The 13,215-nt window shown below is 56.1% G+C and overlaps 3 protein-coding genes across 3 annotated transcripts; 2 read left to right on the top strand and 1 right to left on the bottom strand.

Annotated features, from left to right (window-relative positions):
- Positions 1–4,665: 4,665 nt before the first annotated feature.
- On the top strand, positions 4,666–6,041 carry THITE_2015113 (uncharacterized protein; the record flags this gene model as incomplete). The annotated part of the gene is made up of 4 exons (XM_003656839.1): positions 4,666–4,876; positions 4,937–5,004; positions 5,065–5,439; positions 5,514–6,041. Coding segments are annotated over 4 exons (1,182 nt in total), but the record flags the coding sequence as incomplete, so codon positions are not given.
- A 3,725-nt stretch (positions 6,042–9,766) lies between these two features.
- Positions 9,767–11,187, top strand: THITE_2122161 (uncharacterized protein). The gene is made up of 6 exons (XM_003656838.1): positions 9,767–9,910; positions 9,977–10,028; positions 10,097–10,290; positions 10,365–10,616; positions 10,688–10,775; positions 10,848–11,187. The coding sequence occupies exons 2-6, from the start codon at positions 10,016–10,018 to the stop codon at positions 11,117–11,119; spliced, it is 819 nt and encodes a 272-aa protein (XP_003656886.1). The 5' UTR covers positions 9,767–9,910; positions 9,977–10,015; the 3' UTR covers positions 11,120–11,187.
- A 75-nt stretch (positions 11,188–11,262) lies between these two features.
- On the bottom strand, positions 11,263–12,173 carry THITE_2147363 (uncharacterized protein; the record flags this gene model as incomplete). Its single annotated transcript, XM_003656837.1, has 3 exons — positions 11,263–11,616; positions 11,698–11,741; positions 11,903–12,173. 3 exons carry the CDS (start codon positions 12,171–12,173, stop codon positions 11,263–11,265), a joined length of 669 nt encoding a protein of 222 aa, XP_003656885.1.
- Positions 12,174–13,215: the final 1,042 nt, after the last annotated feature.

Here is a 13,215-nt window from a genome sequence, read left to right as displayed (position 1 = left end):
ATAGATTTGACCCTTGCTCAATCCCACAGAAGGATCTCGTACTCATCATGTACACGAGCTTTGGCCTCAGCCCAGTGGTTGGGGGCCAGATTAGTTCAGGACTTCATTAACGTCGTGGGGCAGGTTAGGTACTGAGGAGGACGGACTAAGTGCCCGGGCAGCGACAATTAAGACTACAATCATCCTACTGCCATCATGCTGGTGTGAGGTTCCAACCGCTACCCTTAAGCGCCGCACATCTGTGTAAATTTTGGAAATGGCCGCAAAATACCTATGTCTCAAAGCCAAGCATTGGAGCATGGAAACAGCACCGATGGCCAGCGGATGTTCCCGTTGTCCCGAGTGTCTGACATGCAACTGTTGGTAATAACTACCTACCGGTAGCTTTCTGTGGACTCGTGGAGAGAGGAGGGTATAGGCAGGGCAAGGGCCTGGACGAAGTAGTTGGACGGTCATGGCTGTCTTATAACAACCATTTTTCTTTCTTTCCGTTTAGCCAAGACGTCCCCCAAGTCAGCATAAACAACGTGGTGCCTGTTCCACAATGATCCAGCGAGAGGCTTCCTCCAGTCTCGGCCTGCACTCGCTGCTAGCTGTCCGCAGGGTACGACGCGCCGTTTGGTGCTTGGTGATAATTCACCGCTCGTTGTTGCAGTTCGGCTAGTTCTGTTGGAACCACTGCGCAGGCTCAGGAAGATGAAGCTATCACGATGCAAGCAATGCACACAACTGGGATCAACCGTGGTGTTGAAGATGTTGTATTGTGGGAGAGGTCCCTGATCAGGAGCCCAGTCTTGGGCGGCAGTTGGGCATCAGGCTGGTGGATCCTAATCTCGGTGGGTCGGCCCGGAGCCCCGGGCCGGGCTGATTCTGACAAGTTCGACTCGTAGACATTGCCGACGAGCCCGCTGTTGGTCCAACTTGGCGGAACTGAGCGAACCTGGCGTTGGCGTAGCAACTGCGAACTGCATTGGGGATGTATTCCGTACATGGAAGCGAGAAGCAGGGATGTCATGAAAACTTCGACTGGAGACGACGGTGGCACTGCAATCTTTGACACGAAGCTTAAAGATGAAGCTCCGTGACAATGCTACACCCGACATCCACACAGCGTATACACTGGCGGGGCCCCGCCCTAACCTTGGCCTAGACCTTGGCCTAGACCTTGGCCTATTGAGGGGAGGAGGGGGGTTTGATAGGGATAGGTAGCAGGTGTGCCTTCCCAACGGACGCTGGTTATGGGTTGGCCACACCTTGGTGACTTCTGTGTTCGGGCTTTTTCAACAGATAACTGAGTTATCTGCGCAGCGACTGGTCGAGAGGGATACATCACGTGACTTAGCGCTTTTGAATTGGACTCGGGCTGTGGTGAGTGGGGCCCACAGAGGGCCATGCCCCACCTTCGTTCTCTGCACCCGGACCACTGTTCTTTCCCCCAACCACATCCACCACCACTGCATCCCACAGATGATGCCAATCACACAGATCTGTTGCAGCCGTTTGACATAGAATACTTGCAATAAGCGAATTCAGCGTGTTGTCTCATGCATTGACTGTCTTCTGTTGGTGCTGGCAGATGGGAGGGCTGCATCTGCAATTGGTGGACATTTCGTATACGGAGTACCTATCTGGTAACCAAGGAGAACCGAGAATCTCGTTCGCAAACCTCGCTCCACCAGGCCTTCTCTAGCAGGCCCTTCCCGTTGCACAGACGTCTGTATTCACGAGATCGTTTGGCCCTTCAGGCTGTTTGGTTCCAGCTGATCAGTTCCCCTCTGAGCTCACCACCACGGCCGCCGGGCGCAGCTTCCGGATCTGCATCTTGGTTGCGGGGACCAACTCCTGACGGGATGACTCGCATTCTTGGCAACCCGAGTCTCGCCAGCACGGGCCGTGGCTATGTAAAAACGTTGTAAAAACATAGCCGACAATTGGCCGAAATTAGTCTTGGCGGGACCTCTTTAACGTCCACCCCCCGTTTCAACGGGTTTCAACGAAGATGCAGATCTTTACTCCGTACGATGCACGGGGGACCGGTAACTTTTTTTTTCCGTCCCGCTCTCTGTCTCTGTCAGTGTAGTGGAATAGTTCTTTGGGACGCCAGTGATGCTTCCAGGTTGCAAGTTGCGCTGGACAGGGCTAACCAGCTGAGTAAGGTATGTACCAGGCGGATACAAGCCGACAACACAAGGGGCGCGACTTGTCTTGTCGCTGCTTAGTGCAGGTGCGATGTAGATCTATGTGATCCTCCTGAGGCCCATGTTGAACATCTTGAAGGTTGTATACAGATTGATGTACACTTTGGACTTGACAAACAGATGGACTGGCGCGCGGATCGTTCCTGATAATCATCGCCGGTGGCCTCTTCGCTGATCTTGGCCAGTGCTCGTGAACGAACCCCCTCATCTCGCCTCTCTTGTCAGCCTGCATATTGAACCCTAGGCGAGACAAGGGTTTAGTTAACCCATGAAGCTTCCGTGCCAGGGTTTCTCGCTTTCACTCCCAACCGATGGTGCCGGGAGGCCGACCCCATTAGAAAAACAACCCCTTTTCATTAGAAAGACAACCCCTCAGCGTGGTCCGTGCGTCCACCACGAGAATCTGGTAGCGCGCATCACCTTACGGCTAAGCTAAATGTCGCTATAGGAATCGCTAGAAATCGACGATGCTACTAGTGTTAGGAACTGGAAAAGATTTGATAGAAAACTGTGACTCCGTGGATGACTACTAGGAGTGCTGTTCTACGAGATGGTATAGAATTGTTGCAAAGCTGAAAAATCATAGTGAGATAGGGAAGCCTTCGCATTGGAATATTGCCTGTCTTGACCGCCTTCCCTATTAAGAGTAGGTGGAAGATCACGTAGATTTCTTTATCGATAAGAGGCGACATTTATGCTGTAGGGACACTCAATAGTTGGCCAGTAGTGATGCGCGCTGTAAGATTCTAGTGGTGGACGCACGGACCACCCTGAGGGATTGTCTTTCTAATGAAAAGGGTTGTTTTTCTAATGGGGTCGCCGGGAGGCGGGGTATGATTGAATTTGGTACCCACACGACCCAGAAGCGAGCATTCACTCCTGTGATAGTGTAGATACGCATGTTCGCCAGCGCCAAGTTCGGGGTTTCGGCCCAGCGTTCTCCCAGTGTACATGTCGTGGGCTCGGATGTATTCCGTACATACACGTGTACACAGTCAATGGGGGTTTGCGGCGATGCTACCCTATATAAATTACGTTGCGTGGCTCGCAAACCGCTTCTCTTTCCCCGGAATCGTCTGAACCGCGGCGTCTTGGTTCCTGAAGTCAGCCGCAAATCTTTTTTTCGTTGTTCCGTCGCTTCCTTGGTGAGTGTTGAGCTGAAGATCGACGAGTCTCGAGGCCGAACGTGTCCTTCAACCCAGGTCCTGCGGAGCCTTGGACCTGCTCAACCCCGCTCTCTCCGGACCAGACTGGCTGCACGCACTGACGTTGCCAACTAACTAGCGCCTTGCCAAGTGGCACTGATGATGGCTTCCAGGTCTGCGGCTTCTGGCCGTTGGCTTCCACTACTCGTGTACACTAGTGTAAGTCTCTCGCCCGCGGAGGGAAAAGCTGAGCAGTGAGCACAGACACAGGTGGAGGACTGCGGAAGCCCATGTTATGTATAAGTGTACAACGGGAATGTGGATGTGCGAGACTCCCTCCCTAAACTTCTCAGACGGAAAAAGGGCCGCGGGTTGCAGTGGTGGCCTGTGCCTCGCGCAGAGAGTCGCATCGAGCTTCAACCGAACGCAGAAACCATGGAACACATCCCTGCTCCCCCAACTCATCCCCTCATCGCCTACACTGTGAAGTTCACGTTTGTGCGCCATCATCCCGGAGAGGTCCATGCGCTGGGAGCGGCATGGCCTTCCCGTTCAGTTCGTCTGAAGATCGGCCAACCAAATCTCCGGCGCTCATCAAGCTTAATGCATCGTACACAGTACAGAAGAGACGAAGTTACATATTCCCTGTGGACACGTTCGCGCTCCCATAGTCCTGCGTAGTGAGTCGTGTACACGGAGCATGTCGCAGGCAAGCGGCAGGCGCCCGGGAATTAGTGTAGCTAGCTCCGGGTAAAAGCGACGGTGTCTGACAAGTGTATCCCAAGTGCAGCACGGGAGTCGAGGGCCCGAGCTGCAGATGCGGCACTAGAGCCCCATGCACACGGCACGCGACCCGCTAGCCGTGGATGCGAGAGCATTCAGGGAGGACCAGGCGAGGTTCATCAGGGCCCAACACATAGAAGCAGCCAGAGCGCGTCCGAGCGTGCAGTGTTGAAAACAGTTGGGAATGCGAATCTGGGGAAGCTCGCCATGGTATATGGTCGAGCATGCTGCCGCGAGTTCCATACATCAACATCACATGCAGCATCAAAGCTGCAAGCCCCTTCCTGTCCCCCGCCTTTGCCCGCCCCGGAGGTTACCATCCAGCCCTTCCCGGGCACCGCCTGAGCCCGACCGAGGCGGCCCGTGTGGCGCCGTGAGCTAGACGAAGCCCGAAAGTCGGTCCTTATATCATGGTGTTTTCTTCCCGCCGATAGCTCCCGCCGTGGGTCCGCAGTCCCCGGACGCCTACCGAGTTCCTGGCCACCATCAACCTCGTTGTTTCCCTGAGACACACACCGTTCTACACTACAATGGCGACAACACCATCGCCAGCAACGGATCCCGCCCTGTACGAGTCTCGGGCCGGGGTTCCAATCGCCGTGGTCACCGTATCGCTCACCGTCGCCACCACCGCCGTCTGTCTGCGCTCGTACGTGCGCGCCATCATGATCTCTCAGTTCGGCGCCGATGACTGGGCCGCTGTTGTTGCCCTTGTTCTTGCCATAGGCAGCGGCACCATGGTTGCCACCAGTAAGTGTCCCCTTCTGTTGCTTGCCTGTCGATGGATCGCTGGCTGACCGCTTCACCCAGATACCATCTACGGCCATGGCCGGCATCTGGCCGTGGTAGACCCATCATTGATCTGGAAATACTTCAGGGTATTGCGCCAACTACTATCCATTCGCTGCGCCATGCACAGGCTGACTCTCGGTTTTTAGACGTTCTACATCTCCATCGTGCTCTACAACGCCTCGTTGACAGCAATCAAGATCACCTTTCTCCTCCAATACTACCGCATTCTAGGCACGGGTCAGATGCGCAAGGTTATCATGGTCGCTTTTGTCTTCATCGCTCTGTGGTCGATCTCTCAGCTGCTTGTGGTCATCTTCACCTGCTCGCCCATCGATAAGTTCTGGCTTCCAGACACGCCCGGCACCTGCATACCCAACCTGCCGTTCTGGTACATCAACGCGGCAGGAAACATCGTCACCGACGTGACCGTGTTCGTGCTGCCGCTGCCCGTGCTCAGCCGCCTGAAGCTTCGCAGGAACCAGAAGCTCGGCCTGATAGCTGTCTTCTGTCTCGGCTTCTTTGTAAGTCGAAGGCGTCTGTCTGTATTTCGCCGACGAGGATGAAGACGGAGCCATCTAACCCTGAAACCTCCCAGACGTGCGCTATCTCCGTCATCCGGATCCAGTACCTCAAACTCAGCAACGACGTCACCTGGGACAACGTGGCCTCCTCCTGCTGGTCCATCGGCGAGCTCTGCTCCGGCATCACCTGCGCCTGCCTCCCGACGCTGCGGCCGCTGCTCGCCAAGTGCCTGCCCGGGCTGCACTCGCAGAATGGGCAGAGCGACGACAACAACAGGTACTACAACAAGTACTACCGCCGCTCGTCGTCCGCCCGCGACGCCTCGCACCTGGGCAGCCGCCTCAAGAGCAGCGCCGACGAGAGCGGCAGCAGCAGGGGCATCGTCGCCTACCCCGAGGACGTCGAGCTGCGCAGCGACGACCGCTCCGACAAGGAGATCCGCGTCGACGTGGTGCACCGGGAGCGCCCGCAGCCGCCGCCGTCGTCGGCGGGCGCCGGTTACCAGGCGTCTTACGACCGCTCCATGGACGGGCTCAAGCTCGGGCTGAAGCCGACCGTGCGGACCGAGGTCAAGGTGGGCTCGCCGGCGCCGCAGACGCGCGGGATCGAGGTCAAGAGGGCCTTCATCATGACCACGGGCAGCAACTCGCCGGTCTGATGTTAATATGTCGAGTGTTGTGGTTTTCTCTCTCTCTCTGTCAACTCTCTGTCTCTAAGCTTTTTTTGTTCAAGATACCATGCTGCTTGTCAATAGGGTTGAAATTCTAATCACTTCATGTGTGCTGCGTACCTTAATGCATCCCAATGGCATGCCCTTGACTGCGGCCGCCACCATAATTGCTCCTCCTCGATATTAAATCCAAGCCGTGTCCAGCGAGACAACACGGGGGTCTTAAGAGCTGAACCGTAACACCGCATTTGACTCCTTGACGCCAATGCTACGCAGGCAATTAATACCGACTTTGACATTCGTCCGTGCCGCTGCCACGGGTCGGGCTCGGTAGTTGAGCACGCTGCACGGCGGGAGCGCGGCATCTTTGCGAGAGCCAAGCCTCTTCTTGCGGTCATGGGGGTATAACCACAGTCCTAAGCTAAGCTTTCCGCCCGGCTACCATACGCCGGACGCTGCTTTGAAGAACCAGTCTTACACTGTTGCCATAAATAAGGGCGCAAGTGCGCTGGCTTGAAAGAATGCCCTATCCTTCTCCCACACCTTGACCGTAAAGTCCCGGCCGGCAGCGTCAAAAAATCATGTTCGCGGGGGTCAACTTCAGTCCCTTGCGGGGCCACCTGTTGTACCAGCTGATGAGATGGCAGCTTACATCGATCACAGGACCGGTGGCCCAACTGAGCGAATTCCCAATCGACGACAATCTGGTTGACTTTGACCTGTAGCCGACGATGAATGATAGTTACGTATTTTCGATTTATTAGGAAGGAAAAGAAGGATATCGACATCTGCAGAATACAGCATGGTCTTGAATCCAGAGGTATCTGCGAAATCCATCCTCTAAAGCCTGCGTCTTGGTCTCTCTATCGTATAGACACAGACGCGGTGGCTTGAGTGGCGGAAATGGTAGAATGCGGGTCGTTGACGAGCGACTTGAGCAGAAGATGCTCAAATAGCCTGGGCACCGTGCCGTGCTCTGCTTGATGATTATGCTCTTGCCTGAGCCGCCACCCTGCTATGGATGGCCGCGACAAGATGCCGCGATAGACGAAGTTGCCCTGCCTGCTGCTGAGCGGCGATGACAGCGAGGCGCAGGAATACTGAGTGCATTATAGGTTTCACCGAATCTGCCTGGCAACAACATCTTCTTCAACTTCTGTCTTGGGTGGCTCCATCGTCGAGAGTTGTCCACTCTCGTTCAGTGAAGGACCGTGGATGGGAAGGGCATAGATTTAATGGCTAAGGAATCGCCACGTTTGACCGGTATGCCTGACTGCCTGCTTTTAATGTTTGCATGCAGGTATGTATGTACCGAGTAAATCGGCGGCGAGGCCGTCAAGAGGTGTCAGAACATAACGGCGCTGAGCTAAGTCCCAATAAAAACAAATGGGGCACCCTAGGTTTTTAGCTCAGTGGTCCGACAAGAGGATGAGTCGCATGGTTACCTCCCAATGTCGAGGCAAGATAACGCAGGGAACCACCCGTGCCGCATGCAACTGACCGAGCTGGGCGCTCCGATAGAGTTCGACCACTTTCAATATCTACGCCAGTAGAAACCCAGCCACTCCTAGCATGGCACAGACATATCGAAACTTTCCGAATACCTCCCCCTTTCTGCCGGACAGGCGACTCTGCGACTGACAGCGCAGGAATCCTTCCCTCCCCTGCTGTGACAGATGCCAGCGAAATGAATTCTCAGCCAGTAGAAGACGCATCCCTTCGTATCTAGGCGTTGCCGGCTATTAATCCTCGCAAGCAGTGACTTTCCCACTTCTGTGGTATAGGCATTTATGAGCTTGGGCATTGCCCTGACGCTGAAGTGGGACCTCTCGCCGCTGTCCACTAGAGGCCTGCTCAAATATTCCTCAGACATAAAGAGGTCGTCCGAGTCCACTACCACTATGTTCACACTTGAGATTCTTGGTGTCAATCCAGTAGGTTGCCGCTTTCTCTGTTTGGTTGATGGGCGGCGATACGGACTCTGTTGAGACTCTATCTAAACCCCAAATCTGCCTGGTCAACACGGTTGTACGTTTCACATTTGTTGATTATACAAGCATTAGCCGCAGTGGTTTGCGCTTGGGTAACAACGGCAAGGTAAGTAGGGACCTTCCAGGCCTCCCGGAAAGTCCTCAGAACGTCTTGTTGCACCATGTTCCCACGCAACTGCAGGCAGACACTTGTTTTTACGTGTCAATCGAGACCCCGAATAAGCTCGGCGCGCTGACCAGAAAATCATACCCCCACGCAAGACGTATGCGTTTGTTTCTAAAAGGGAAGAAGGAAGGACGCAGCTTGAATGGGTTATTAAGTCTTAGACACCTCAGATAAGGTCCACCCCACGTTGAGGACAGGCTGAAGAAGCATGTCGCCATTCTCGCTCAGGTTTGCATCAGACAAGGATTGCGGGCGTGGTTGGTCGGAGGGTCGCTGGGCTTCAAGTACCGCGCCCGCCGTTGTGGCACCGATGGCGTGCCGGCCCACGGCGATGGCATCAAACCCACTAGCGGGGTGCCGTCCCGGGATTAACTCCTTCGACACCGGCGCCGAGATGCGGGAGACACTCCACCAGCTCGAGGACACGCACGCAGCACGGTTCCTTTCCTGGGTCTCATTGGACAGAGAGTGGCTTGCCGTGGTGAACGGTTCCGAAGCTACTGTGGTAGTTCGCACAAGGGCCCCCAAGTAGATGCAATAGTCACTCGATTTTTCGGACGAGGCCGCTTGTCATGGACGGATAAGGCCCCTGCCGCTAAGGGCTCATAGACTTAAATCGCAATGCAGAAGGAAGTACTCTATTTGAATATCAGGCCTCCTGTCCCTCTGGTGTGCTCTCGCTGAGTCTGGCTTGGGCTTGTCTGCACTTCTACATCAGTCCTTGCGAAAGGCATCTGCCGACAGAAAAAATGGCGGAAGAGAAGCAAATCGCCAATTCAACCGCGAGCCAGCTCAGCCGGAGCGATGGCGAAGGTCAAGAGGTTACATGGACCGAGGCCGACGAGGCGGCGTTAGTGAGGAGGTGCGTTATTCACCACCTAATCAAGCTCCGCTCCCCTGGTGCGAGGGAAGAAGCGGCCACTGACAAATGATCGCCATCCTCACAGAGTCGACTTCTTGGTGATGCCGCTGCTCATCCTCGGCTTCTTTGCTCTGCAGATCGACAGAGGCAACATGTATGCTTCCGCTGCTGCCCGTCATCAAGTTCTGCACTGACCCGACATGTCTGGATCAGTGGCAACGCCCTGACGGATAACTTCCTCCACGATGCTGGCATCACGCAGTTTCAGTTCAACGTGGGCCAGCAGCTTCTGTCGGCTGGTATTGTGCTGCTCGAGGTGAGCGCCATCTGGATGATCCGCCACAAGCCGGCGACATCAGCGGCTGATTTCATAACCAGGTCCCCAGCAACATGATCCTATATCGCATTGGACCAACGACATGGATCGGAGGGCAGATTCTCGCATGGTATGCCTTCTTGAAATTTATTTACACGAAGAACCCTGCTTACATGTTACAAAACACAGGGGCTTCGTTGCCGCTTTCCAGGCGTTCCAAAAGGGCCTCGGCCCGTACTTGGTAACTCGACTCTTGCTCGGGTATGATTCCGCTCGTTCCCTTACCACAACGTCTGCTAGGAAACTGACGGTGGCGCCCAGACTGTGCGAGGCTGGCTTCATCCCCGCCTCGCTCTTCACCATCACTCGCTGGTATAAGCGCGGCGAGACAACCAGGCGTTTCTCAGCGTTCTTTATCGGTAACCTGCTTGCGGGCGCGTGCACGGGGCTTGTCGCGTATGGAATGTAAGGGGGCTCGACATCCGCTGAAGCTCGCTCGTACCGAGCCCGCTAACTTGGTGTTCTGATTAGCCTGCACATGAGAGGCATCGGCGGGCTGGCGGGCTGGCAATGGCTGTTCCTGGTAAGTTTACCACTATTCCGAGTACCCCTTGCTAGTCAGTGTTCCAACTCGAGACACGCAGCTCGAAGGCCTCTTCACCATTCTTGTCGGCGTCATTTTCATCGCTTTCTTCCCTCTGTCCCCGGCCAATCCCGTCTCCTTACTAGGGATTCGGTATTTCAGCGAGCAGGAGGCCCACATCCTGCAACAGCGCGTCCTCCGTGACGACCCGTCCAAGTTCCAGCCCCGCCGCAGTGTCAGCTGGGCCGAGATCAAGGCTACCGTAGGTCTTCCTTTTCCGCAACGGCCCCTAGGTTTGCGTGACCTCGGTCTGAATAACTCATTTCGTGATTTTAGTTCACCAACTGGCGACTGCTCCCGCACTTCTTCACGACGCTCCTGGGCGTCGCGCCGGCCTCAACTATGGGCTCGTACGCGCCGTCGTTGGTCGTCTCGTTCGGGTACGACCGGCTCAAGTCCAACGCCATGGTCTCGATCGGCTCCTGGCTTCTGCTCGTCACCAACCTCGCGTGGGGCTATATTGCCGACAAAACCAAGCAGAGAGGTCTGATGGTGTTCCTGGGCGTGCTCATCCTGTGGGGGTTGATGGTGTGTTTTCGCCTTTCCCGCGCCGAGGAGATTCAAGGCGGCCCATTTTGCTAACCGAAGATCTCTCGCAGCTCGGCAACCGCCTCCTGGTAGAGTCGACAAACGAGAAGTTGAGATTCGGTCTCCTCACGGCGGCCATCGCGTTTCAAGTGCCCTGGCGTAAGGCACCTTCTCCCATCTTCTACTTACCACCCACACGGAGCACACAAGCTAACAAGAACCGATGTCCAGACGCCGTCAACGGCTCGTGGCTCGCCCTCAACGCACGGTCGGCCGGCGAGCGGTCCATCACGATGGCGGTCTTCATCATGGCAGCGAACTCCTCGGGCATTATCGGCAGCCAGATCTTCCAGGCGCCGGACGCGCCGCTGTACCGCACCGGGTGGACGGTCATTGTGGTGCTGGTGTCCGTCGCGCTGCTCATGTCCGTGATCGCGAACGTGCAGTACCGGCTGCTGAACCGTCTCCAGAAGAGGGAGGGCAAGGCGAGATATCAGTACTAATTTTCGTCTTGAGCGGGCTTCGGTGCTAGGTCACTTGGATAGAGCAGGATAGAATCATGGACCGTGCGACTCTATTCATCATCATAGATGCTTCGCCCGTCCTTCGGCGCTCAGCGCGCTGCCGTACTTTGAAGATTCAGGCATCACTTTTGAATCTGCCCGGTCTTGATCTTCCCCACAAAGTCCACCGCGGTATCAACCACGCCTTGAATCCAGCTGAGCTGCGGCGAGTGGTCGGCTGGGCAGTGGTAGACGGTAAAGTCGCCCGTCTTCGAAGCCTGAAGACGAATCATGTGCTCTTGAAGCTCGCGCGGTATCATCCGGTCCTGGTCCAAGACCAGGTAGCCGCATGGAAGCGCCGCGTAGGCGTCGTTCTTGAGCTTCGTCGTCAAGTCGGGAGACGCCGTGAGGGTGGCCGCCCACTTCTTGGCATCGGCCACGTCGAGGCAGTTGAAGAGGTATCTCTCCTCGTCGACGAGGGTGAGGAGGCCGTGTTTCTGTTCCGTGCAGCACATCGAATTACAAGGTCAGCAACTTGTAAACGCTTGCCCTAGCAGTCTTTTCAAGCAGATGCTTACGTGCTCAGTCATGTACGGCGGCCTCGTCGTGACCGAGGAGCGCTCTCCCGCAGCGGAGTCGAAAAACCCCCGGATCGATTGGCCAACGGGAACGACAATCCCGGCAGTGTAGAGGATGCCGATCACGCGGGACCTTCGCCTGCACGTCGGGCTGGGCGACCTCGGTGGCCACCCAGCCGCCGGACGAGTGGCCGACGAGGAGGACCCTTCCCCGCCTCGACCAGCGGCTTCAGGACGGCGAGCACGGTCTCGGCAGCCTCCTCTCCCTGGGGATAGCCTCCCGCCGGCAGCTCTCTGTTGAAGTCCGGATTGTTGACGTCGCCGACGTTGAGCCGCGCCAGGTCGGACGTGGGCAGCTGCGGACAGTAGGCCGCTATTCCGCGGGCCTGCAGCGCTTCCATCAGCGGGACATACGGGGCTGGCGTGTGGAAGGATCCATGGCAGATAACCACCACGAAGTCGGAACGCTGCGACATTGCGGAAAGGAGGGCTTTCCAAGCGGTCGGGAATGGAATGGCCAGTGCTGAGTGTGAGAACGGGCTTCAACCGGGATCTGGGACGAGTCTGGGATGACTTCGTGACGAATCTGGGAGCCCTGAGAAAGGCATATTATACACAGTAGTCTAGCTGCTGAAGCTTCGGAAAGGTTGGTTCTCGGATCTTGATGTTCGGACTTCGGAGGATCGAGGCCTAGCGCACGAGCACTCCACAACCGGAATGTAACTGGAATTCCGAAGGAGCTTTCACGACAGGCCCATGCCTCTGGCCCTCAAGCGATTGGCCGGGAGTCCGAGATCTAGAGATGCTGTTCGAGCCGGCAAGTCCGGAGCAACGACTGAGCTAGCAGCGGCGAGGCTCGGCAACCTCGAAGCCTCAATCCCACACACAACACGAACGTGGAGCTGTTGATGATGGCCAGTTCGCATCAGAGATTGCCCCGGTACTAAGGAAGTGCGAAGCAAATCCGTCGTCGGAGGTAAGCCCGGGATAAGGTGTCCAGGACGGAGGGGATTTCTAAGATGCCCTTGATGCCCGGGCAAGATGTGAGACAGGTTGGCGACAGTGCCTCGGAGTGCCTGCCCACCTACACAACCATACACAATAGGGAAGCTAGCGGCTTCTAAAGTGTGACCTTGGGCTATCGGCCACCCCCTCGCCACGCCGCTTGACGCCAACGCGCGCACGACTCTGCGTCTCCACGTCGCGTCAGTACGGCGTGAGCAATCCAATACACGGGTACGTGTACCCAGTTTTCATTTCGCACAGCCGCAGTTTTGACATCGTAGCCCATAAGGGTTTCAGCATGTAGCCAACCACAGCATTTTGAAGCTGTGGTTCCCACAATCGTTCCCTCGTTCCCTCCTCGCTTCCCCCGTGTTGTGGGGGCCGCATTGTGGCGGGTGCTCTCCTCTGTATTCCGTCCAGTAACTTACCTTACTGAAATTTCTGTCATCCACATGCATACCCAGCTTAGGTAATTACCCCGCTGAGCCAGTTGGACAGGAATCCAACCTGGCT

This window comes from Thermothielavioides terrestris, chromosome 5 (genome assembly GCF_000226115.1).
Source record: "Thermothielavioides terrestris NRRL 8126 chromosome 5, complete sequence".
Taxonomy (NCBI): Eukaryota; Fungi; Ascomycota; class Sordariomycetes; order Sordariales; family Chaetomiaceae; genus Thermothielavioides; species Thermothielavioides terrestris.
Note: the sequence above shows the minus strand (reverse complement) of the source record. Positions and strands in the feature narration are given on the sequence as shown.

Coding starts and splice junctions, on each gene's coding strand:
- THITE_2122161 (XM_003656838.1), top strand. Junction 10,291..10,364: donor GGGCCGAGATCAAGGCTACC/GTAGGTCTTCCT, acceptor TCGTGATTTTAG/TTCACCAACTGGCGACTGCT. Junction 10,776..10,847: donor CGCGTTTCAAGTGCCCTGGC/GTAAGGCACCTT, acceptor ACCGATGTCCAG/ACGCCGTCAACGGCTCGTGG.